Source organism: Opisthocomus hoazin, chromosome 19 (assembly GCF_030867145.1).
Source record: "Opisthocomus hoazin isolate bOpiHoa1 chromosome 19, bOpiHoa1.hap1, whole genome shotgun sequence".
Taxonomy (NCBI): Eukaryota; Metazoa; Chordata; class Aves; order Opisthocomiformes; family Opisthocomidae; genus Opisthocomus; species Opisthocomus hoazin.
Window position 1 is genome coordinate 16028617 of NC_134432.1, and position 26662 is coordinate 16055278.

At 42.7% G+C, this 26662-nt stretch overlaps 1 protein-coding gene across 10 annotated transcripts in view; it reads left to right on the plus strand.

Moving 5' to 3' along the window:
* DAB2IP (DAB2 interacting protein) overlaps window positions 1-26662 on the plus strand; it is a 249932-nt gene that overhangs the window by 97310 nt on the left and 125960 nt on the right. For all 10 annotated transcript variants that reach the window (XR_012765876.1, XM_075439751.1, XM_075439752.1 and 7 more), the window contains one exon: window positions 5329-5432. Coding sequence is in view for 9 of the 10 variants with exons in the window: in XM_075439748.1 (XP_075295863.1) it covers window positions 5329-5432 (104 nt within the window). In the remaining variant the exon portion in view is untranslated. The remainder of the gene's footprint in view (window positions 1-5328; window positions 5433-26662) is intronic.

The following is a 26662-nucleotide window of genomic DNA, read 5'->3' on the forward strand; positions in this document are numbered from 1 at the left end:
CTGGGTAAAACCCAAAACATTGCAGCTTTCGGTAAACATTTAGAAAAGGAGAAAGCATTTTTGTTTGTTTCTTCTTGCTCCTGAGACTGCCAAAGGTGGGTGAGCCCCAGCCCAGCGTGGGTCTGGGGCAGACATTGAAAAGTGCTGCTCCTGGGGACAGTTAGTGCGTGTTCCTGACACGGAATTGGGAGGGCCCACAGGAGCACAGTGCCACAACACGCGGAGTGGAAGTAAAGCAGAGTGGGCAGAAACGCCTGGTTATCATTGGGCAAGCTTAGAAAAGTACAGGAAAAATACCATCAATGAGGAGAAAATTAGATGTGGAATTTCTACCAGAGTGGCCAGAGTCCTCCTCAGAGGGACTTTGGAACATTTTTCAGTCTAATATTGAGATTCTTAAGAGTTTCTACAGGGCCCCATAATACACTTGGGTGGGCTTGCCTGATTCAGTTTTCCAACAGTAATTAGACAACTTCCTATTGCTCATCTGCATATATCCTGTCCTTCATTTGGGTATTGCATTGCAGGCTAGTGGAAAGGACAGCGAATCCCAAAGCCACCCCTCCCTGTGGGCACCTGTTCCTGCACACTGGCGTCTCTGCTGCTGGGTGATGTGGCTTTCCTCGCGATACCCAAGGAATCTGTGTTCAGACCCCGTCTGCCTGCACTATAATCCTCATTTAATAGACTGTTACTTCAGTGATTTTCAGGCCTCTGTGTCGTAAAAGAAAGATTTGGAGGTTTTAAGTTCATAACAAGTTGAGGACTTTGGGAGAGCAAATAGTGTCCTGAGGTACCGTGTGTCTAAGACCTCGGATCAAATCTGATCTAGAGCAAATAAGTGGACAAATGAAGGTATAATCCTGGAATTTCTATGAGCTGAGGGACACTATTAAACTAACAGAAAAATTCACTGTCTAGTGAGGATGTTATCTGATCATACTAAGCACTTCTGGAAATGTCATTCCGTGGATAGCTGCCTGCAGTACTGCTGTTCCTCATTGTGGAATCCTTTATCTTGGGATACAAAATGGATAGCAGACACTCGTTAATGAAACCTTGCAGTGTTCCCGTGGGGTTTTCAAGGTTTTTATCAATTGTGAACCTGATAAAAAGCATTAAAATGTGCAAGGGTCACACTGTGAGTCTGTAACAGAGGTCAGTGTAGGACCCTGGACTCTCTGTGCCGTTGTGGGGTGTAACAGAGCTTCCGTAGAGTCTGTCTGGCCCGAAGTGGGGTGGAAGCTCAGGAGAGGAGGAAGATGTGTTAGAGGTTGTGAAGAAACGCTGAAGACAGACACTGAATCTGATCTCTTGCAGCTTGTTTGTCTTATGCACAAGTGTCAGAAATCCCAGAAAATAAGGCTGGAAGGGATTTCAGGAGATCCTGTCCGCCGGCCCCAGGAGAGGGGAGGAAGCTCATTGTACCTGAACCTCGCCTGACCCGAGAGCTCTGCCGCAGACGGGTTTGAGATAGGCTGGCACAGGCAGTTATCTCGCTGGGCCATCAGTTCCAGCGTGTAACTGCCCGTGCCAAGAGACGACTTTTTCCAGTGGTTAACCCAAACATCTTCTGCTGTAGATTAAGACATTTCTTTCTCAGCCTCTAGTGGCTATGGAGAGAGGTTTTATTCTTGCCTTAGAGTGACCTTTTGTGTGGTGGCTGGCTGCCGCGGTGTTGCTGTGGGCTTGCTGAAGCAGGTACCGCTCGTGCCAGTAGCCTGGCCTGAGGCTTTCCCCTGGCCCTGAAGCAGTAAAAAGGGCAGTTCAAACCTTTATGCATGCGTGCTGTTTGCTGTGTAAAACTATTCTGCTGTACATTTCTGGTAGTTAGGAGTTACTAATTTACCTGTAAGCTATTTTTACTTCCTTTTAAAGCAAACAGCTCCCCCCCACCCCAAACACCTGCGCCCAACCCTCCTTCCAGTTATTCCTGGTTTCTTACAAAGAGTTTTGTAATGGGTCTCTCCTGCAAAGCCTCCCCTCTCTAGTGATACCCACAGTGCTTAAACTAGGCTAGAATGGATGTATGACTCCAAATACTTAATGAACCGTAACCTTAAGAATGGTAGGAAGCTTTAGGTCCTAACCCACCTCTGTGGGTCAAAATGATGTGTTTGCTGGCTCTGCTTTGAGTATATTTTAATGACGAAGGAAGAATTTAAGAATACAGTTTGTGACTTCAGTGCAGTCAGACCCAGATATTACTCAGCCCTGGGTCACAACACGCTCTCTCTCAGGAGGTCTGACCTATGTGGTTGGAGGAAGCCGATCGACAGATTACCCAGAGCGAGACAGTTGTGCACTTTGGTCCGACAAACCACCGTGGTGGAAGTCAATAGTGCTGGAAGACCCATACGGAACAGCGAGTACTTTCCCTCCGTGCTGAGGCGGGAGGTGTGCTGGGCTGGGAGCTCAGCCCGGTGCCTGTGCCTCGTGCCTCTGGGAGAGGCGATTTCTTGCAGCTGCTTTTCGTGTAATCCCATCGTTCCTGTTTTCCGGCCACGTATATGAGAAATGCTTTAAACGACATTTATTTTTCTGGTCATTAAGAAAATGCAAAGCAGCTTCTTCAGTTGTCTTGTCATCTTGAACTCACTTTCAAAATGCTGTAATCAAGTAGTTTCTTTATGACAGTCCAAAGAAAAGGTCACTGTTCCAAGGAATGGGGTGGGAGCCTTAGTGTGGAAGGAGATGACACCAAAAGCCTTGATTGCCTCCTTGAGATTCAAAATGCAGCATTCTGCAAAGAAGGTGGCCAAGAAATTTGAAGGCTTGTCTGGAGGTTGTGAAAGCAATGAACTGGCTGGTTTTGGCTGTCTGGCTCTTGTACAGGTTGAGTGGCAGCTGGTGAGGAATTACAGGCAGGATTTGCAACCAAGGAACGTGTTGCTGAACAGGCACATCACCCAGTCCATGGGTGGAATCTCACAGTCTGTCCTTCTGGAATACTTTAAGATACATCTCAAGAATTGTGGAATGGAACTGCAGGTATCAGTTGTTCCTTACAGATCCCGGGTGATCGCAGTCTTTGGCAAGAGGAGAACCTTGTGAAGGGGACAACCCTCCTTGCCAAGACCCGATGACAACAGATTGCAGAGGCTGAGAACTGGCAAACAAACCGCCTCTAAGTTACACTAGTTACGAGAACATCATTGTCTGAGACATTCTGAAGTATAGGTTGTTCCAGCTTTAGATTCCTGTGCATGCTAATTTGTAGAAGCCTCCTTCTAGCAGAGTCTACCATCTAATTTCCTTTTGCAGCAGGTATTCTGCTGCAGGCTACCTCTCATTCCCAACCAAAAAATCCTAGCAATGATGTAATAGTCATTGGCCTTGCCTGTGGCCTGTGAAATTGTCTATTAGAAGGAGTTCCCCCAATCTTTATTTCAGCTTCATTTTAAAATTTGTTTTTATGCACATCATTTTTAAAAAAGACAAGAACAACTGTGTGGAAAATCTGCTTTTCAGTGTCATTCTGAAATTGTTGTTGATTTGCTGTTGTCTTTGCTTGGATTCCATATTATTTAGTAAATGAGTGTTACATATCTAGACACTGTCTTGCCAAAGTTATAGGGATTTCTGTAGATCAGAAGGGTTTGTTGATAAGGTGATGTGCAGGACAGAAGATATTTGTGGAGAAGAAGCCTATAGAAAGGAAGAAATTCAGTTAACAAAAGTCCAACCCAGTGGATGTGGATAAATAAAAAAGTAGAAAAGGTTCTGGGGCCTAGGAGAAGAAGAAGTATGAACTTCATTCATCTTCTCCAAAGCCTGCACTATTCTGTGTTCAGGAGACCATGATTTGATGGCAGAGGACAGTATTTTGATATGTATTAGTGTGTGGCAAAAGAAAAAAAAAAGCCAAAAGAAGATAGTTTTTGACAAAAGCCTTTCCCCAGCTTGCACCTCACCAGTGTATTTATATACCACCTGATATTTGTTTAAATTTTTTACCCATTTTGGGAATTCTTAAACAGTTTTGGGCGGATTTTGAATGTAAAAATTCTTCGTGTCCCCAAAAGTCTGTCTCTGAGTAAAAATTGTGGCGTTCCCACTGCTGGATGTGGTCAGTGGCACTCAGGGCAGGGAGAAGCAGAAAAGAAGTGCTCATCTCAGAGAATCCCATGTGCTTGCTTTCAAAAGAAGCAGCGGAGTAACTGGGGTTTGAAAATGAAGGTGCACTACTAGGAGATTTGCTCAGTCCTTTGTTTTGTACTCCTGACACTTTACATGGGCTTAAACTCTGCTCATAAACGTGATTGAGCTGTTACTTCTAACCTTCTTGCCTTGATATAGAGATCTATATAAAGATATTTTCATAACCTTCAAAGCGGTGTGCAGGTCTCTGACCCCCGTAGGTTCGTACGGAAGGCTGTGCAGGGAGCACCCCGAGAGCCGCAGCACTGTGCGAGGAGGAGCCGTGTGTCCTCTCCTGAGAACTGTAATCTGGGAATTTTTTTCTTAAAATTATCACTAAATGCCTACGTGATCATGACAACAGGCTTTGCCCATTTTCTGGACTTCCTGACCAACAGAATGGAGATGCCATCACCTTTTGGGTCATGGAAATGCTTGGCTAACAAGGACTCTCGAGTGGTTTGCGGAGGGAAGCTTATTACAAGGTCTGAACACCATTGAATGGCAGTTTGGAAATAGATCTATTTTTATGAGCTTCATGGTGCTTTCAAAGAGGGTTTGTGAACTGAGGAAACACCACCTCATAATGCTGTCGCTGACCTTAGCTAATACCTTTTTAATCTTCTCAGTGATAGGCATATTTGTTAATTTAGCCTTTTCAGCCTCCTCCATTCCTCACCAACAGGGAAGCAGGTAAGTATTCCTATCCACATTTTATGCTTTAGCAAATGCAGTATTTAATAATTTTTTCCTAGCAAATTGCTAGAGGAATTAGAGAGGGAACTTAAGCATCCTGTGCCTGTAACCCCATTAGCAGTTTCCCCTAGGAGTATCAAGTCCACAAGTGCATGGATCTGTACTTTGCATATAATTCTCACTCAGCTCAATATATTTTCTGTTTACCCATGTGCAGACTGGAAATAATGATAATGCCAACCTGTCAGGCATTATCTGAAGCATACAGTTGTATGAAAAATGCTAATTGTTGAAGCCGAAAGCCTTGCTGATTGAACGTTGTTCCAGGCTGTGTTGGGAAACACGAGCAGATACAGCAGGGTGGTTGTGGTGGCTCATTTGCAAGGGCATCTCAAAGGAAGACGCCACATTTTGCATGGCCTGCTGATGTTCCTGGACTGTTCCTGTGCTTGTGCGTTTGTAATTGTCCTTTGTTTTCGGTACCATCCACAGAGTCCCCCCCGGAGAGGTGTGGGCAGAGGCGCAGCATGCCCAGCGGGGTCACGGAGAAGAACCCCACCATGGAGCCTGCTGCCACGACGCCCTTCCGGGTCACGGTAAGTGTCTCGCCCCATCTTGATGATCGTTATGGCATCTGAATGGCTATGATGGGGTTTTGCCAGAAGGGAGGGGAACTCGCTCATCCAGAGAGAAGAGGTGTATGTGCAAATATGGGATTACTTATTTTTAAGTAAATGTATTGTTGTTAGATACTGTTAGCAGCAAGCAACTGTAAAGTATTTCTTGGTAAAGCAGCAAGATTTGAATTTGAATCCGAAGCAGGTTTGGGTAAGTTGTTTCACATGGGAGACTTTCCTGGTGAGGTTTGCTTTGTGAATCTGAGGGCAGTGCAGTATATTCACAGATGTATTTACTGGGCTGCAACTGTGCAGTACATCCTCGTACTCCTACAGAAGAGAAAATCTTCTGTAGAAAAGCCTGTCATTAACTGACAGAAAAACTGCCAAGCGGGTGATTCCCCAGAGCCTGTATCCTCTCCCAGCAGGAGCCTAGAGGAGCCATTGACAGTTTTCCATTTCTTCAATCCTTTTGCTTTGAGATGCTCTGCTACTATCACTGTTTTGTTGTGATAGCACTATGTAAAGAACAGGAAGTCATTTGGGAGTGGAAACAGAGCGGCACCACTAACATGAGTAACAGTGATACCAAAATCAAACAGGACCAAGAAGTTCTTTTTATTCCATGGGGAAGGTCAATAATACGTCCATTTTATAGAAGGGAGCTGAAGACCCAAAGAAGTCAGAGCTAGGGGTTAACCGAGGGGTCTGTCGGTGCTGAGCCCTAGCTCTGTGATGCTGCAGACGATAGAGTAGCTGCCAACAGTTTCACTGCAGTACGAGAGAGGTAATGAGTCGAACCACAGGACTCCCTCTCCCTACCCTCTCTGCACTCCTGCCAGATCAGATGTTTGGGCTGGCTCATAGCTTTAGAAGATAGTCCCTGTCCCACCCTGGAGATCAGTTCTGGAGGAGTCTTTGTTGCTTCTTGAGTTAGAGTGTGCACAGTGGTATTTACCACTGCCTCCCCACTGGTATAAGCCACCTCTCTAACATCCCACAGATATCAGGCAGACTTCTAGAGTGGATCACAGTCGTTTTTACCACAAGGACTGTGTTATCCAATGAACAATATCAAAACCAAGTAGTTATTTAGTTTAGGAGTACACTTCGCTGACAAATAGAAGCACAATGGTGGGATCAAAATAAATATTTTTTTGAAAGTGGGCAATAAACATGCAGCGGAGAGTAGCTGGTTTTAGTTTTCAAATGTATCATCAGCCTGGATACGCCTATAGTTAGTGCAGTAGCACCTTGGGAGGCTGGGGCTTTGTAATCAGCTGCAGTTACCGAGGCCTTTTAGGTAACATTTGGGGTAACCTCCAGTAACAGTAAGACAGAAATCTACTTAGAGATTTTTAAAAGTAAGTACAAGCATAAAGTATACACAGCTGGAGATGGATGCACCCAGTATGAGCGGTAGCCAAGGCCATCAGAAGGTTCTATTTTTGAGAGGAAAATGTCTGATAGATGTGGATAAGAAGTTTGCACACAGGTGTTTTTATTCAGAGAAGAGGCAAATAGTGTTGGACCTGGTTTTCTCAATGTATGTTTACAGGGTTTCTTTGCAGACCACACCTACTTTACAGGCTCAGCTGCTTCATAACAAACCTAGATAGGTAGAACCAGAATTGCAAAGGAAAGACAATGGTGCAATCTGAAAAAAATCTGAGCACACCCAGTTCACCTGAGAACATTCGCAGGGACAAATGAATCATTCATAGCAGTTTGTCTAAGTAGTTTATTTTAGTTCTGTAACTTGTAAGTTTGTGAGTGCAGAACATGCTCTGTGGAGCTATATTCTGTAGCCTTTATATGCAAACGTGGTGAATATATGAGAGCGTGTTTTTTGGAGCTGCCCTATTTGCTAAATGAAATGGGAAGAAGTGATGAAAACAGCGAGTGGATGGCAGGAGAGGAGTTCTGTTCTGAAGGAGCGTGTGCAGTATGTGCCAAACACTGAAGGCAATGAAACAGAACAACAGTGGAGTGTGAGATGTCTTTAAGCATTCGCTGTAGGGGCATGCTTGGTTTTCTCTTTCTGGAGTTGATGAAAGTTGTTCTCCTAACAGCTCCCTGTTCCAACAGGTCAGAACGCAGCGGGATCATCTTTCGGTCTGATCCCCCGTGTGGCGTCACCTTTTTGCTAAGCAAGGTGCATCTTGTTTCAATGCCAAGAGGGAAACTAATTTTTTTCTCTAACCGCCTTGCTCCACAAGCCGTATGCCCTCTGTCTGAATTGATTATCAGTTACAAATGCTTTAAAACTCTGAGCCTGGCAGACAGAAACACAGTAAAGCTAACTGAATAGGCATGCTTTTGCTTTGTGCCTTTTGTTTATCAGAATCTATCTATCTCAGTAAATTAGTATCTTTGAACCTTAAACAATGTACTACTTGTTGATGAAAAAGGCAAAGAATGATGGCAAAATCAGGATTCTTCACAAAACAGAGGATTTGGGACTGTTTTTCTTAGTGTACTTGTGTAGTCAGTGAAAATAAAATGCTGTTTATTCCTTTTCCAATAGCATATATCCTGCTTTATGTTTTTAGAGAAGTTGTTCCTCTCTTTAGGCAGGTTACCTCTTGTTAGTGCAACAGCCTATATAGATGTGGTTGATTGCTTTGACTGGCTCCGTTATTCAGTATGGATTAAATAAGGGCAGTCATCACATGGAGAATACAGAGCATTTTTCTTCTCTGAGTTACAATCCACTGCCATCTCATTTCTGTTCCTTCTCAGCCCTCCAAATGTTATTGCCATTAATACGAATGGCTTCATTACATACATAGTTTTTATGGCTGCCCAGATTTCAGCAGATGTCTGACTTAAGAAATATATTCTCCCTCACCTTCCTTCATTAACCAGAGGAACATTAGCAGTCAGTCCACTCCAGCCACTGGGAATAGTAATTAGTGCTTTAGTTTAGTGGTAATGGGATTATTACTTTTGAGCCTGCTGCTGTAGGTTTTGATGTTGTAAGCTTTTCATATTTTACAGCTGATTGTTCTTCCCTGACATCTCCATCCTTCTGCTGTTGAGTCTCCAAGGGACTAGTAAGCTCAGGAGCCATTGGATTCAGCTTTTTTTGACAGTGCTGCACTCCCAGTTGCTTGCTTTTGTTTGAAATCCAAAGCAAACTAGGGTGGAAGTGCTCCCTTCCCATATAGGAGTTTGTCAGGCAAGTTACAGTTAATTGGGCATTATGGGTTTTGTAGCAACTTTGGAAAACAATAGCTCATGCTATTTTTTTGAGTTATAGAATATAACCTTGAAAATCAAGCCTGGAGTTTTCTATAGCTCAATATGTGAACTAGCTGTCCTTCTTCCTTCTATTAAAATAAATTTTTAATAGAGCTGCTTAAACATGAAATATTCTTCCCTAGTCCTAGTTAATCTCATGTTGTAAAATTATTATTTTCCATGTAAACCCACCTCACTTAACTTCTGTGACATCAGAGCTTTGTGTGGTTGGATGTAGTCTAATGAATCCAAGTCTCTAATCCAAGTGACATTCATCTGATGTCCCTGATTCTGGATCTGCTCTGAGCACCAAGTTCAGTATTCAGTTTTTAGTCTATGTCTGGTTGGAAAACCATGAACGTACTTCACATTGCCAGCTACACAGCACTTTGTGTGAAACCTTTCTGACTGCTGCATCGGAGCCTAGGAACAGTAGATTTGGTGCATGTCAGTACGAAATTTAAATATAAACAGGGAAATTCTGGTCCTAATGACTTTATTACATCTGATACACTCATAGAAGAGCCTGACTGTCCTCACGCACGTGTTTGCAGGACACATCTTCAGAGTTAAATGGTCTTGTCGGAATCCTTCCTATTTGTCATGATTCTGCCCCTTGAATTGAGAGACCTAATTAACAAGTGCTTCAAGAAAAGTCAATATCTAAGGATAGAAAGACAGAATGCTTGACTTAGCATGAGATGTCAGTTAAAAAGTTGCCTTCTTAGGTAGTGACCTAGACTTGTCTCCACTGAGAGTGGGTAATTGGCAGCAGCTGATAATGCTCAAGAGCTGTAGACACCAATGTAACCGAGGGCAAATGCTGAACCCTTCTCCATGCCCAAGGGGAAGTGAGCACAAGGCTTGCTTTTGACTGACATTTACCTGTTAGGACAATAGAGAGAAGCATTTAGCCTCTGTGCATTGCATCCAAATAGCTGAAGTTGTGAGATGGGTTAAACCTGAAATTTGTGTTGTATTTTATCAAACGCAGGGACCAAAAGATGAGAAACTCTGATGGGTACTAATTAAATCCTCTAGCTCTGCCCCCCTCTCAGGGAAATCGTGAGCAAAGGTGGCATTGCTGAGACTTGCTGTGTGATGACTTCTCTCCCGTCTCATTAGAGTACTGCCATCTATTGACTGCCTTTATTAGAGCCTGATTTATGTAGTTCTCTGCCACTGGCCAAGGCCAAGTCAAAGTCCAAATTGTCAAAGAACTTGTGCATAAGGGTTGGACTAAGTGACTGGATCAAGAAACCAGAAGCATTTCTTGCTGTTCACTTCACTGACTGTGTAAGAAGCCTCCTTCCAAATACAGTGAATTAATACTACGTGTGTAGTCTGAATTTGAAGTAGTCTGAGTTTGAAGATGGCTCTTTGTCTTTCTTGTAGAGCTGTGGCTCATTGTGAGTCAGGATGACGAGTATCATCTCCTCGTTGTCTGATGTTCCTTCCTCATCTGCTTGTTGCCTGTTGTTCTGCGCTTTGAGCGGGGTGGCTTGGAGCAGGAGCTGTCCTTCATGGTTCGTTTGCTATTGCTCTGCCTTTCAGGCCCTTCAATAATGAAGCATTTATGGTCACAAAGAAATATGAAATCTTTCTAGGTTTTAGCTCTTTTTCTGCTTGTAATGTAAACTTGTTTTCCAGCAATTTTTCTGCCTGTTTGGGTTGGGTACACAGCTGAATTTACAGTGATACATTATAAGCTACTCTTATGGCATTCCTCCATCTGTCCTGTTTTTAATCCTTGATAAATGAAGTATTAAATACTAATGGCATACCAGCAAATGGAAACTCCTGGAGAGATGAAAGTGAGTAACCCTTCTACCATTCCTCTTCACTGAACATAATCCAAAATAATGGGGTCCAGGTTCAAGCTGCTGTGGACGAGATATTGAAGGATTTTTTTCTCCCAAGTTTTTGCCTGTGCGTAATATACACTATTTACCATTTTGTTTTATTTTTTTTTCAAAAACAGTTATGTAAATTATATTATGATAGTTTGATTTTGGAGAATTTATCTTCCTGTGTTATGTGAAGAGCTGAATGGTGCTTCCCTCGGCAAGATCACCCCATCTTTAATTGAAATGTAATTGTTTACTAAACCATTCCAACTAGAAGGGAAAATTACTATCATTTTGGTCTGTGGCTGCATACATTAAAGTACCCCTCTTACAGGGACAGAATTTAAGGAGAATAGGAACATTATCACAGATGATATATAAACAGAAAGCTATTATCATTAAACTGTCAACTGCAACTGAATTTGGATAACCAGTGTTAGTGGCAGCAAGAAATATGTAAATTACTTTGAGAATGTATCTGTCAATTCAGTCACAGTTTGTGGAACAGGACATGCTTGGAAGCCTTGGGTTTCTGAGCATTTTAGGCACTGGAAGAAAAAAGAGGTCATTTTGAGCCTTTGCAGTTATTTCTAGGCTCACTGGTACTGTTTTGCAAAAATTAGGAGTGCTAACCTGACTGTCAGATTCTTTTTTTTCAGGTACAGCAACAGCATGCAGTATTTGTACTCTGAAAGCATCTTTTGTTGGTGGATTTCCAGGCTCTCAGCAAAGGTGGCTGCTTATTAGCACCCTCGTTTTACAGCTGGGAAAACTGAAGTAGGGAAAAGTGAACTAACTTAGATGTGATCATGCAGCAAAGCCAGGAAATACGTCCTGAGCTGAATTTCTTAATTTCTAATTCCCAGTCTTGGTGTTAACCACTAACTAAGCTACTCCTAATTACTTCTCTGAAATCCTCCTTCAGTTTCAAGAGAATTAAATATTCTCCTCAAACTTGATGCTGTCATGTGAAAATGAGTAAATGGTTTTCCGGATTCCCCAATCATTGTTCCCAGGCCAGACATGTCTGGCTTGCTTTCTCTGCCAGCACCCCATGTTGTCAAATTTCCAATTGCTTGTTACTAAAATCAGAGCCCTCTGTCTTATTTGTGTAAGTCAGCTGTTAACGTAAATCTCTGGGTGCTTTTGCTCTTCAATTTTAGCATGTACTTTATGAGACATAGGATAAATTCTAGTTAAGGCATGAAAGATTTTGTTTTAAAAAAAGGGAATCTTTTTCCATACTCAGTGCTACCTAGCACAGAAACTGGAAAATGGAACTGTTTGTAAATAGGATATGTTTAACTATTTGAATCTGACCTTGTGTACTGAAAAATTTCTAAGTAAACTTGGAGTTTCCAGCTGGGGAGTACTGGGAGACAGCATGGTTGAAGATACGAGGGATTGTCAGATTGCAGCACAGAGCTGCGGTTCAAACCGCTGTGGATTTATTATGTGCATCAAGCAGGAGACAGGAATGACAGGATAAAAGACATGGTGCTATGACCTGCTTCACTGAAAAGGACTCAGCAAGGCAGGGTATGGATTTTTTTTCCTTTTTGAACTGTGTACGTTCCAGGGAGGTCTCGTTTTCAGAGTCTGCAGCTGTCTAAAGGACAGTTTTGCAGAAAGGAAGAGGCAGAAGGTCTCATCAACAGCTTAATTCACACACTGAAGCCACTATTCTTTAAAAGTATTAGTAATCCTGTTTTAGTTTTTGTGGGATGGAGCATGGTTTTGGTCTGCTTTTGATTGCTATCAAACTGACGTGGTTGGAGAGCAAAGCCCTCTGTTCCACAGGGTCTGTAGGGACAGCAGCAAGGCTGGCTCTGCTGTGTGGCGGTAAGGAGGGGACGGAAGATGACCTGGCATTGTGAGCGTCTGTTGAATGCTTTGTAGAAGAAGAATTAATAGAGCTTGGTCAGCCTCTAAAGGGTAAGGATCCACACAGCGCGCAGTCAGACCTGCTTATTTAATTTGCAGTGATGGCAGCTTCCAGCAAGAGGGAAATGGCCATGAATCACTAAATTGCTGTGCCCCTTCCGCCACTGAAACATATTCAGGACTAGGGGAGAAATGCACATTTTTGCTTCCTATGTTAGGCCCAGGCAGTGGATTAACAGGGGAGCTTATGTTTCTAGGGAAAATAAAATCAAATACTGTGTAGTTCCCAGGTGAGAAAGGGGAAACCCAACATTCTGGCAAGTTGTCTGGCTCTGCAGTGGGTGTAAGTGAGCACAGTTCCATTGATTTCATGTAGCTATTCCAAATGTTTACACTTTCTCATCTTGTGAGGACAGCTGGACCCACTCCTGTGGGGTACGTGAAACCCGGTGGCATTCAGAGAGGTGTCGTTCAGGGTCCAAAGGAGGCCAACGGCAGAACATCCTCGGGGCTGTGACACAAGATCATGTCCTTGTGCCAGGAGAGAGACTGGAGACAGGGAAGGAGTGAGGGAGCAGCTCCAAGCCCCATCTTCCTGGGAAGGCTGAGCAAGCTTTGGTGGGAGAAACCTTGGTGTTCTCCGGATTTCTGGACTCTTCTCTTTAGATCGCTCCATTCCTCCGCTCCTGTAGAAGCAGTGGTGTAGCCAGATGAGAAATACCAACAGCTCCTCTATGTTTTCATGGAGAGAGCCCACAGGAGGAATATTTAAAATTTAGGCTGTAAGTTGGGCTAATAGGAAATGCTAATTCACATTTCATTCTTTTGATCAGTGTATATTGAAGGATAATTACAGCGATAGTACTTGGCACTTCTGTAGCACCTTTCATCTGAGGCTGTTTAAGTGTTCTGCCAGTCTGAGTGAATTCAAGCTTGCAGTCACTGTGGGGTTGCAATTTATCATAATGCCTTAAAATAAATGGGGACATGAAGGCACGGAGAGATTATGTGACTTTCCCCATCTTTCATAATCTGTGTAAAAGTGTTAGGCTTGCGTAGTAGTGCTGCTGGTCATCTTATAAAGAACAAGAACAACACAAGGCATCATTTAAAATGGTGAAAATGATTAAAGCTGTCCAAATGACTGGCCTTTACTATCTAAAACTTGTTTGGCATTATTTGGTGGCAATTTCACAATTTAATGTATGGTCCGGTGCTGTGTTGTATTTTTATCTGTTTAATTATTTGAATTCCCCCCACAAAGACAATCTCAAACTCTCACTGGATTTTTCAGCAACATACTTGGATTCACATCAGTTCTTTCGAGTCTTCCCTTTCCAAAGGATGATTTGAACAGAAATGGCTGCCTCTTGCTCATTTCAAAACTACTACACGAAAAAATGTGGTAGTATTTCAAACTCTTCCCTGGAAGTCCAAATGCAAACACCCTGTACTAATTAATAGGCTGCAGGGAGACAAATCAATCTGACTAGTTTCATTTCTGTGGAAGGAATGAAAGGCAGCAAGTAAACAAACAAAAGCTTTAATTTGTTTAAAACCCTAGGCACTGAAAAAATCTCAGATTGCTGGTGGCACAGAGAAAAGACGACCATTAAAATATACAACTTGACAGTGTCCCTTCAATTTGTTTCTGGGTCACAGATAAAGAATTGTACTGCAGATGTAGAAGGTAGGATAATAAACACATTCCATTCTCCCGCTTTCAATAGCACTGATATTGTGCTTTCAGAAAACAAGTCAAATTGCATAAGGTATGATTTGAATCTCTTAGAGAGCTCCAGGAGAACACGAGCGTCCATTTAATCAGGACCTTCATCTCTGAACTTTTTCCATTTGGGAGTTTGTATTGCTTTAGCTCATGCATATTAGCTATTAACTTTGATATTAAATTGATTGCGGTGGAATTAATAGAAATACGTGTCATTGCCACAGTTAACACTGAATGGTTATCAATAAATTTCTTCCAAATTTTTGCTGAATTTCCGAGACATGTTTTTTGTCACTTAGACTAAACAATTCTCTTAAATAATGGTAACTATGCCATATTTTGAGCCATACTTTCTTGGACTTTCACTGTGATAGGTGGTTCACATGTCATTGGTGTACTTTGGTGAGAACTTTGGGTGCTGTGACAGAGAATCATGTCCGAGATGCTCCATCCCAGCTGGAAGTGATCTCGCCTGTGTTCTTCACCCCTGTGGAGGTGTCTGAACTTTAACAGGCGTGGAAGAGCTGATGGCACTTTCTGTTGAGTAGGGCTGCTAAGTTAGTTCATTTGGAAGTTGTCTTGGAGGTTGCTTCTTCCCGTCCAAATCCCGAAGTGGTGCTGCCTAATGTGAGAATGTTTCTCCAGGTGGTGACACTGTTGTTCCAAACCAAGAAGCAGCAGGTCTGCGGGTCTGGTTCAGATGGTCTCCTGGTGATTACATGGGCTCATGACCCTTGCAGTTGAAGAATTTTTTATTACTGCAGGTCTGTATGTAAACGTACATGTTACGATGACATTGATTTCTAGATACTTTTTTCAAACTTTAGTTACCATGGAAACAGGATTCACTTTCTCCTCCATACTGTCGCTTTTCCTCAGCACTGCACTCTGATAAGGAATAGACTGTATCTGTCCTCCCCACCCTCTTTTTTTCCTGGTGAACAGTGATGGTCGTGGCTCAGGCATCAAGGAGAATTTGAGAGAGTGATGATCCAAGCTATACTGCTTTTCCCGAGGTATTCAGGTATTCCTGGGCCTGGTCCTCTGCCAGCAATTTTCCTGTCTTTGTCTTCCTCCGTAATTACTGTGGATCATATCTTACCTGCAACATTCTTCAAAGCACTGAGGAAATTAGCTCCAGAACTAATCATGTCTTTATTTCCTCAACCGCTCTGTGTAGTTACCTACACTGTGCTGCAGAATGTGATTCACAGAGATCAGCATAACCTGCCTCTGCCTGCCCTTGTCTCCTCCCTTCGTTCCTGCCACTTGCAAGATCATATCCACGTGTTTCCCATGCTGTGACAGTCTGGCCTGATTATAGTAAACGATCAAGTTCCCATGCCTTCTTCGCAGCTGGTGGGAGATTTGCGCGCAGGTGGGGTAAGGAAAGGTGCAGCCCAGGTCTGTGTTCATCTGTTTCATGCAGATGTTGCAGGAGTGGATGGAATCTTGGATTAGTTTTCTTTCAGTACTAATCTTACTTAGCAGTTGGTTACTTTAATACTGAGACCAGAGATGACCATGTCTTTAGACATGCTTGGGAAATAGGGGTGTGGTGTGGAACAAGACGGGAACTCAGCATGTAGTGCTCCCCCATATCCCTACGTCCGTCAGCTTCTGAGCACTGCGGTCACTTAGAAGAAGAGGGTCAAAAAGGCATCCATAGACCTTGCTTGGTGTTTTGTACCTGCCTGTCAAATGTACATGTCTGTAAAGATTTACAAATAGTAATTCAAGTTTTGCTAATATTAGAGGAGGATCCCTTCATAGGAAACAGGGAAACTGGAAAGTTGCACAACTGGCACGGCAACTGGCTCTAACTGGGGGACAGCACGCAGGCCATGCCTGCCTCCCGCCTTCGGACTGACTTCAAATGACGCCTTCCTTGATAATTAGCAAGTGAGTCAAAAACAGTTGAGGAATGAATGAATAAGACTTAAATATGCCTGACAGAATTGAAATTTCCTGCTGGGTGACAAAATTCCTCTTTAAAGATAGTAAATCCACTGCTACTAATTAGGCAAGAAATAATCACTGCTAAGACCCAAAAATAGGATCTGCCACTTGCAATGTCTGTCTTATTATTTTGCAGAGGCATAAAACAGCAATGAACTCTATTTTTGCCTCCAGTTCTTGAAGGATGTTCGTTTTGGGTTGTATCTTTGGCAAACTTTCAAGTTGAGTGTCCTAGGAAACGTAGTTGTCCACTGTGTAGTTTGTTGCTACCTCACATCACGTTCTTCGCCACCTTGGCCCAAAGACCAGACACAGGTACAAGCCTAGGAGGAAAAGGAACAGAGTAAAGGTGGAGAAAAACAGCAGGGAATGGCTTTGCATTGTTTTTCATTCCAATTTAAATTGTTGATTGAATATCTGTGATTTCATCTGAGAAGGAAAAGCTCATGGGCCCTTTTTGTGTTTATTTTGCATAGAGGGAGCAGGTAGAGACCTCACTTCCAGTGTCCAGGTGGAAGCGTGTGTAGTTCTAGCCTCCCGTTTCTCTTTTAATTAGGAGGGGACTTTGAGATTTTGAGAACTATTTTACAGATTTATAAAACCACCTAAAGTTCTTGATTTTTTGGTGGTATAATTTCAAGTAGAAAGATTTCTTCAACCCCATCCTAAGGATTATTGTCTGTTACAGCCCTAAGCTTCCTTAATCAAAAAATTGTCTGATTGGTATGTCATGAAGGACAGAAAAACTGCTGAAAGCAAGGCTGGTACATTCCTGCAAGTATCGTATGTGTGTTATATTTATCCCTTCATTGTAATTTTTCTCCTTTTTTTCAAAGCTGTAAGCAGAATGCGAATCAGACTGAAATACTAATTTTCGTAAATTTTGGTGTTTGGACAAATGAGCTTCATCTGAAGTATTTTCACAATGTCTGGAAATTAAGCTGTCTAGAAAGGTAGATAGGGAAAAATGCAAGACTGATGTATTATCTGAATTATAGTAGGTATTCACCGTACCTTTACAAAAGTTAACATTTTTGTTTGATTGCAGCTGTAATTATTGCTGAATACAAATGTTCCAATTTAAGCTTCAGAAATGTGGTGAAAGTCTTTGGAGCCAAGAGCATCTGCCTGAAACATGAGTTTCATATTTGAATGAGTAACTTTTACTGCAAAATTACACAATGAATCCCTGCATTCAAAGGATAATAATAATTTTTTATTCTAAACATACCATCTACCAACTGCTTTTCGAAATTTATTGGCCTAGCAGCTGGTTTTGTAGAATAAGTGTTATTAAAAGCACACAGGATTTGTCAATGAAAATGCAACGACTTGATGTTGATACCTTTCTGTAGACTTCGAGTTGGTCATCAATATCGTGGAAAATGGGGTTATCTCTTCCAGTATTCGCTCTGCTCTGAAGGTTTCGGATGGAAGCGAGTAGGAAGATGCCTGATGACTAGATACAACTCGACATCCGCATGCTGCTCCGGGGCCGTAAATCAAAAGGGGGAACACACGTATAAAACAGTCATGAAACAGTTTGCTCTTATCATATAGCAAAGTGGACTTTAAAAGAGAACATTAATGTAAACAGATTTATGGAGATGGTTTTCTCATCCCCCCGGTGTGTTTATTGCTCATCTTGGAGAGCTCTGGTACCTGTTTTTAGATGAGGCAATGTATTGGAACGGTTAGACCGCTGGCATGGGAGTGAAGCATTGTTGGGCAGTAATCCTGGCTTTGCAGCTTAGCTGCTGTATAGTCAGTGTAGCAAATCACTCCAACACCTCTACTTTCAAACTCATTTCCTCTGTGACCTGCCAAAAGAATCTGTTTTGACAGTATTTTCTACCTGCTGTCCCACCTCTACCTGTGCTCCCTCATTGCTCCCCTTCTCAGACAGTAAGCTTGTTGAAGTATGGATCTTCCTATGGACTGTCTTTTAAGAGGCATATTCTCATTTCTGATATTCTAAAAGAATTAAGTTAATCTGCTTTATGTGAAAATACACCTTTTTTTTCCTGAAATCGAAGGGCAGATTGGTTTATCCCAATTATTCACATGCAGGTTATGTACTGAGCCCAATGGTCATTTACCCACTGAAGTTCCACCCCACAGTAACAGTTCCAAAGTGCAGCTCTCAAAAGCTCCTGGGCTTGCTAGACCATGGCAAAAGCACCAGAGGGCTGTGGACCAGGATGGCTATGGCCATATGCCAAGCACGGAACTGCTTATCACAGCAAGCAGGACCCTTTAAGCAGCTATATGCCAGTACCTTCTCACAGGCTGGAAGTCTTAAGAACCTGCGGGTGTTTTCCCTTGGATGCCTTCTATAACAAGTCAGAGTGACAGAAACGATCAGTCTTTGCAGAGTTTGGCTGTTTTTCATGCCTGAATGGGATCACCAGGCACCCAAATATACGTACTACCGTGTCCTATAAAGTCTTTATCTTCATTTAAATCACAACTACATTTTAAAAGCAGGATGAATGTAATGATTCACAGCTGATATTGAGTGTTTTAAGTCATTATTATGCTACAAAAAGTATTGTGAAAGTTTAAATTTATAGGAGTGTGAATAATTTTCTGTCATCTGGGGATTATCCCTTTTAATCTAAAAGGCACTCATTCTCTCCCTATCTGAGGTTTCAAAAATATTTGCCTGATTGGAATATGTTGCTCTCCGTTGTAAAATAAATCTCCTGCATGTACAGTGTAGGGAAGACTGTAAATGTGGAACTTGCTACATTTATTGAAAGTCAAATACTTAAAACTATATCATAAATAAATGAAGTCTCGGAACTCATAGGGTATGTTTTCAAAAGCTGAGCTATAGTTTAGCTGTGCATCTCCTGGATTTGGAGTTTTTGTGCGACATCACTTAAACTCTCATGAGTCTAATCCAGTGAGGATAGTTCTTTAAAAAAAAGCATAGAAAATTGTTGTGGGATTTCTTCAGAGTCTAGAAATTGCTTTCCTACCTGTGGGCTTCTATCTTCCAATGGGTATTTGCTGAAAAACTGGGTGTTTCCCCCAGCAATATGACGGCTGCCAGGTCTGCAGAAGCTGTGCTTTTTGAGAAGCCGTGTCCACAGTGCTTGCAGGCGTATCTGCCGTTCCACCAGTAAGGACGGGCATTTGCTGAGTGCAAGCAAGGTATTAGCACAGCTCATACGGGCTTGCGTGTGAGGTTTTACAGACGCAGACTGCCCGCAGGCTTCCTTTCACAGGTCCGTGGTCTGAACTGCATGAACAAGGGTGTGCATCAGAAAGAAGCCACTAAAATACTGTCTTGGAAATTATTGGAATAGAGCATGGTATATACGGGAGAGTCAGCCATCCTGACTGGCTTTCCGGAGTCAAGATTCAGTTGCTTTAACATGCAGTAAACCAAATTATAATAAACATCTAAGCTTGGAGTTTTTTAGGAAAAACAAATTACTCTCTAAGCCTCAACTAGGGGAGTGAGCGTGTTTTGGTAGCAATACCTTGAGAAGGGACAGTTCATCTCTACTAAAAGGACTCTGGGCTTCCCTGCCCTTTACGTGATGAAGGGAAATGGAGCCTTAACAACCCCTGGCATGTTGTTAGATGTTTTTGGTATTCCCCCCTCCTTCCTGGCTGTATAAAACTCAATCTCCAAAGCTCCAGATAAGACCAGTTTGCTTTAACCATTAAGGTTAAATGCCTTTCTTTTCTCTTTTCATAAATGCTAGTAAGAATGACTCTCTCCTAGAGGCCACAGATGTTGGGATGTTCCCTCAGTTTTTCCTTGATGATCCTTGCTGTGGCTGCATTTGGTTGTTTCTTAAAACCTTACTTGGAGAAATATCTGTCTTTTTATGTTATTCAATTTTACTCTGTGCAGTAACAAGTCCCAAAATACGGATAATGTGGTGCATTTTGTTTGCTTTCTAAGCGACTGTCATAATTACATTAGAAAGCAGGCTGCATGTACAGTATGAATCCTTTTTTTCGTTTAGACACTGCTAGGATCTTCAGGGACTAGCAGAAGGCACTTTCCTTAGTCCTGAGGTTGTCAGGATGTAGTTTTTCCTCTGCTGCAATTACAACCTGCCAGGGTGGTTGTCAGCACTTGGTTTCAACTTCTGTTTGGCAGTGACAGCTTTGTTCTAGGGGACTAAAGATGCTCAAGAACCGAATTTGAGCACAGTCCTCTACAGAGAGAGAGATCAGAGGAAAGCAACACTCAGAGTCTCTTTTCCTGCATTCTGAGGAGAAGCAGAGGCCTGGGATGGCCACAACAAGCCTGGCTGAGCTGGAAAACGGCTCCTGCGAGGTAGTACCTGGTCCAACTTCTGCTCACCTGTGGGAGGGTGGCACTGCCCAGCACTGCACGGGAGGTGCTCTGCTTCTGTCGGGGTTGTTCTCACGAAAGACAAAGAAGTGTTGTGTATGAACAGTTTGTCCTCTGGGACGATTGAGTCCGTTGTGCCAGTTAAATAAGAAAACTGTTTCACCCCATTGAAATTCTTTCCCAGGCTGCATCTTTGCTTGGCTTCATGTAGGCAGTTTTTTTCTCGTCGCTCCTCTCTTTGGGTAAATAACTGTTTTTGTTCTTCAAGGTTACTTGCATTCTACCTGTATCTCTGTTTCTGCATCATTCATCCCTGATTGCTCAATTACCCTTCTCCTACCTTCCTAAGGAATATTTATCTGTCTTGTTTGGGTATGAAATGTTGACAGTGTGATAATTACAGAGCTGTGAACAAATAATCCAGAGTAGTGTGGTTTTGTTTTAATAGGAGAACAAAAGAATCCAAACTGAAGAATCGGGTATCCCTGAATAACAATGGCTGTGGAATTGCAGTTGTTTTCCAGATTCTTCCTGGCCGTTGCGTTTCTTCATTCGGACTCTGTTAACGTACCATGTGCGTTGTGCCTGTGCCATGTGCGTGTTACATGCAGGTCATCAGCGCTAGCTGGAGAGTGCAGAGGCTTCCCGAGTTTTCTATTACTTGCCTTGGCTTGCCTGAAGTTTTTTGGTAGCGCTCTTGGTCAGGGTCTAAGGGTGTGTGCTGGCTGAGGGCGAAAGTTTCAGAGGCTGGAAGAGGAGTCTTTCTCTGGTAGAAAAGACCAGAGTGAAATTCTGCCAAGAAACATGTAGCTGAATATCAGGAAAAATGTCCTGAGAGATGCGCGGCACTGAGAACTGCCAGTCTGTGTAATTCTTTCTCCAGGGCACTGGGAGAAGACCCTGTGACCGAGACATTTTCAACAAGATCAGTAAAATCTTTACAAAAATGGAGCATAAGCAGCAAGCCTTTATTGGCCAGAGGTGCAAAAAGGATGAGATGTTATGTGTTGAAGCTATTGCTTCTTATATCTGTGATTTGCTGATCCTTGCGTGTATTAGATTTGCCATATTCATAATTAACCCTCAGTGCCTCTCATTTGACTTAATTCCAGTTTTCATGACCCAGACAGACCCACACTGTCCCCTTGGTGACCTGTGGGACTTCAGTGCATCTTCATCTGATTTTTCAAATGGACTGAGCTGAGTGTTTCCAATGACACTGCAAATTTGATTAATCTTTTGCCGTAGAAGGGCAGTGTTGCTAAGCAGCACTTACCAACACGAGCTGTTTCTCACATTCCGGGGCTGCTTTATGGCCTGGCTCACAGACATACCCTCTGCTGCGCTCGAGTACTGGATCTCCGTGTTTATTCTTGCACTCCGGATGCCAGAGCACAAGGCTGACCACACTGTGTGGAGCGGGAGGATATGAGGTTTTGTTACCATCTATCACTGGACACGCAATGCTTTTGCAGCTATTTTTACATTCTTTTGGGTTTTATCCTAATTCCAAGACACTTGTGTCTCAGAGGGGCTTTCCTGATCCCGATGGAATTATGTTTTAAGGTAAGATCAGTCAGAGCAATTTGGTGGTTCATGGATGGATGTTACTTGCTCTTCGTCTCGGACGTAAGAGTTCCTTACTTCACCTCATCTGCACGTTTCTTTAGGGGTCGCAGGATGACTGGGAAGGGTCCTGAGATTTAGGAGATAAAATTGAGAAACAGAGGGACTTTTCACCCACTTGAACTGTCATGCCTTCAGCCTCCTCTCAACGGGAGGAGTGGTACGTGTCAGTCTATGTGTGCATTTCTAGGTCCAGAGATAATAAACTGTTTGGTTTTCCTTTTAAGTTCACAACTCTTGTGCTCTGCGGACTTTTGTAGCTATTGCTTGCCTTTGCCCTTTCTCCGGGCTTGCGTATTAGGCCGTTCCTGCAGACTAGAGCAAGCTGGTTTTCGTCATGTGAACAGGCTTTGGGTTTGTTGGTTGATAAACTTGCGAGAACAGAACTTCTGAAGGTTAACTTGGCAAGGATTCTCATAAGTTTGGGGATGTCTCCAAGTTCAGATGGCTGAACTTCAGTCTCCCACCTACCACATGCCCAAGTTCGAAACGGCTCCTATGCAAACAGCTAGCAATGCTCTCTTCGGGGGACTCCGTAGGGGCTGGCTGTTCGGTCACCTCATGAACAGAGCCCTTTATCACATCTGACAGGAGAACTGGATGATAGGAAAACGACTTATAACTTACAAGTTCAAATCAAAAGAGCTGACAGTAATAAATTATATATGAAGTCTTTGAAAGGATACATACACTTACAGGCACATGCCTCTGTACACTGAACAAACACAAAATATTTGATCCATAAAGGTCAGTGCTATACATGAAATTCCCTTCCTTTCTTCTAGCAATGCCAGGAGACCACTCGGTGAATTAGTTCTGTTCTTGGGCTTCCAAGAGACATATTTGATGCCTAAACTCACCCTCTGTGTTTTTGGTCTGTGCACTTCTTACTGTAGTTTAATGCAGTCGTGTTCTACAAAGAGAACAGCAGCGGTGTGCACTTAGGTGTATTTACCTGGTAGCAAACAGTATCAAATGCTGCCCAAAAAAGGTTTCGGTTTTATTGTGAAAGCTAAGGCTAACAGTGGTAATTGTAGAAACAGGTAAACTCGCTCTCTTTTTTTGTACATTTATGGCTATAATAGGATGTTTAGCAATGACAAGGCTCTACCTGGTTCACAAATACAAATATTAATTATCCATTCAGTGGAGCCTCAGTAGAAGAGTGTTTCCATGTACTGTGGAAGAGCAGCATAGATGCTGTGCAAGAGCAGAAAACAAAGCTGATTCCAGAATTAAAGAAGTTTAATATAAAAAAATAAACTAAGATTCTAAAGCCCAGAATAAGGACAGGTCTGGCAGAAAAGATTTGCTCCCAATTTTATACCTATAAGCTTATCCCTGGTGTACTAGAAAAAATGGACACCCGATACGAAACACTGCATTACACATTTATACTCGTGGCAAGTAGTTATTCATGGCAGTTCCATTATTAGGAGTAGTGAAAAAAATTCTGACGTCCTCTCAGGTTCTCTGTAGTTGAGATTTGCTTGAACTGAAACACAAAGACATAGAAGAACTATAAAAATAGCCCCATCTGTTCACTGCTTCCCGTGACAGATCTTTATAGTGTTTATTCTGTGTGGTCTTTGGATAAGAGCACAAGCCAGGACTTCGGTCTCGTCCTCCAGTGTTCTGAGACCAGCGCTCTCCCAGTCCCCGGGGTTCAAACGCTCACCATGCTCCTCACTTTGCCCCACGCGTGTTCAGCCAGCCCCTCTCCCTGTTTTCCTTGCTCGTTGTGCTTAGAGAATACCGAGAGCTGCCAGGACTCTTCCAAAGAAAGCTGCTCTTGATGCATCCAGCTTGATTTATTGATTTTTTTTTTTTTAATTTCATATGTGTTGTGTTTCCATGGTGCTGACTTTTTACTTTTAAAACTTTGTCATGTGTGTTCACTGCGAATGAACAGTAATGGTGTGGGAGTCGGTTCCAGACTTGCACCGTTACTTTAAGTTTAATAAAAAGGAGCTCATGATTTTGTTGTCTGTAATAGACTACTCAGTTTTCCACCCCTCCCTTTTTCTCTCTTCTTTCTGGTTTTCTTGTCATTGGCCCAGGGTGTGTGAAGGCTGGCAGTTCCTGCATCTCAAAGGCACGCAGTTCTAATGTGTTGGCACTTATGCTTTAAAAGTATTAGAATATTAAAACTGTTCAAAGATTATATTATAAGATTATTTCCAGGTTCTAGAGTAATTGGAAATGCCAAAATTGATAAGCAGGAAAAATTCAAATGAGAGTCCCACCTTCCTCCATCTGCGGCAAGATGATGGCATCAGATTTTGGGTTTGCCCAAATACGTAAGAAGAAACAGCCCAAATCACAGCAGACTTAATTGTCCTGTTTTAATTGTGCCCGTCCTGTTTTAGTTTACATAGCAGTGGTTGTGATTAAGCCATGCCTCAAAAGGATTTGTTTGGGTTTTTTCTGCCTTTGTTCTTTGTGTCTTCTTATAACTTCCGTCAGCTCTTCCAATCAGAGCAATTGTCAGAGTCAAAGCTGCAGAAACAAAACAAGAAAAGCAAAGCCCTTGCACTTTAAGAAGTTACATCGCTGCACCGTGCGAGCCCTGGATGTCCTCTTCTTGCTAGGCTAGTTGAGTTCTGTGCCACACTCCTCTGTGGACTTTGATGGATGGCAAATTTCTGTACAACTGTGTCGGTTTGCATGGTGCTATAGTCTTGACCAGAATGGTTGTCTCTACTCTGAAGTCCCTGAATTATCTCCTCTTGCTCAGAAAAAGTTAGGCTGTGCAAGGGATGAATTTATGTAGTTAGTTCCACTGCTTACATTTTAAAGGGTGTTTCATGATTGACTTTATGTCCATGGCCTAAAAGGAAGTTCATATTAGCCAAAGTTTTGCTTCGTTGTGTTCCAGCAATTGCTTTTGGCCTAAACAAAGGCAACTCTGTAATAAATGAAGCAGAAGTGTTATGCTCATATGTGCAAATTTTGCATTAGTTCTCAACGAGCTAACACGTCTACATCTCGCAGTGCGGCACAGTGAAAGAACAAGACGTCGTGCAAGCAGCGCAGCCACGCTCCGTCCCGGCTGGCGGCTCCCGGCATGCCCCTACCCTGCGTGGGGAGGGTCCCGGCGCGGGGCTGAGTTCGGGCTCCAGTGCGGACCCTCAGCACTACAGGTCGTGGCAGCTCATGGTTTTCTGCTGTGGCAAATTCTGAAGGGATTCTTGGGCTCTGCAGATTTCTATTTATTGTCATTTCATGCAGTCTATTAACTTCTGAACGAAACCTTCCGAAGTTAGTAGTTTAATGTTTCCAAAGATATTTTTACTGGTGGTAAATGCTGCCCACACATAGGAAGACACATTTCTGCCCTAGACAGTTCTCAGTATAAACTTAAAAGCATGTAAAGAACATGTAATATAAAAGGCAACACTTTAATTACTAGAACTCACAAGAATGCAGCAAAGCTAGAGGAGTAGGCAACGTTCATAGGGTAGGATTAGCCTCATTTGTCTGGAGATCAGAATCAAATGTTGTTTAAAGTCATGGATGAAGAAGAAATGGATGATGTTCTTGTGATCTCACCAGGAAAGCACGGCGGTCACACCCCAGGTCGAATTCTCTCTCTTGTATTTGTGGAGACCAACTCCTCTCTCTTTTTTTTTACCCCATCTAAAAATTACCGAAGGTAGTAATTCACACATTGGGCTTTCTGATCTCTGGCACGCACTGTGGAGGTGCAAAGCATTGCTATAGCAGCATACTTTGTCAGCATTAAAATCCCTGACATATCATTCTCCCAAGGAAGCTGGCAGTGAAAACTGCAAATGGCACAGTGTGATCTCCTTCTGGTAGCAATGAATGTAAAAACAATGGGAAACAGAAGGAAAGTAATGTCTTAGTGCAACCCTAAGTTCTAATTTCCAAATCCTGCACGAATCATCTAACAGTTGTCAAGATGTGAAATACAAGGTAGTGAAAGAAAGCGGTGATCATTTGCTGCCGAAAGTTTTGGGTTTTTTCCTTATCAATTCCCTGTCCAGAGTTCAAAGCTGTTACTGGATTTGGTGAAGTGGCTTGATAATATGAGGACATATTTGTGGCCAGGCCAGCAGTGAGAAAGGAACTCCAGTCTCTTACTTCTGGGCAAAAACTGCTCACCCGTGGCGTTTGGGGAAATATTGCGCGATTGGCCAGTTGCATATTTTTGATCTTTTCCTTCACAGCAAATATTGGCTAAACACCATAGCAGGCAACCAGTGGCCTGGTCTAGCCAGATGAACAATAGTATGAAGAGTTGAGATCATGAGTATGAAGTTGATACCATGTTGATGTCACGAGTATGAGGCTGCTATCACGTTGATATCATGAGTATGGGGCTGGCTGAGATCTGAGTACTGAGGGAAATACCTTAGCAAAGTTCTAGATGATACAAGTCCTCAAATATGCAGTTTCAGAGTCGTGTTTCTCTGTACTATAAAAATTCTCTGAAGGTATTTCTCACAGACGAAACACTTTTGACAAGGCCTTTGTTGTCTTATGCCTTGGCTTTGTGTAAGCTGGCAAAGCGTATAACCTGATGGCCTGTGTTCTATTTGTCATGCTATTTCAATCATGCAAATAGCTCCCAGAG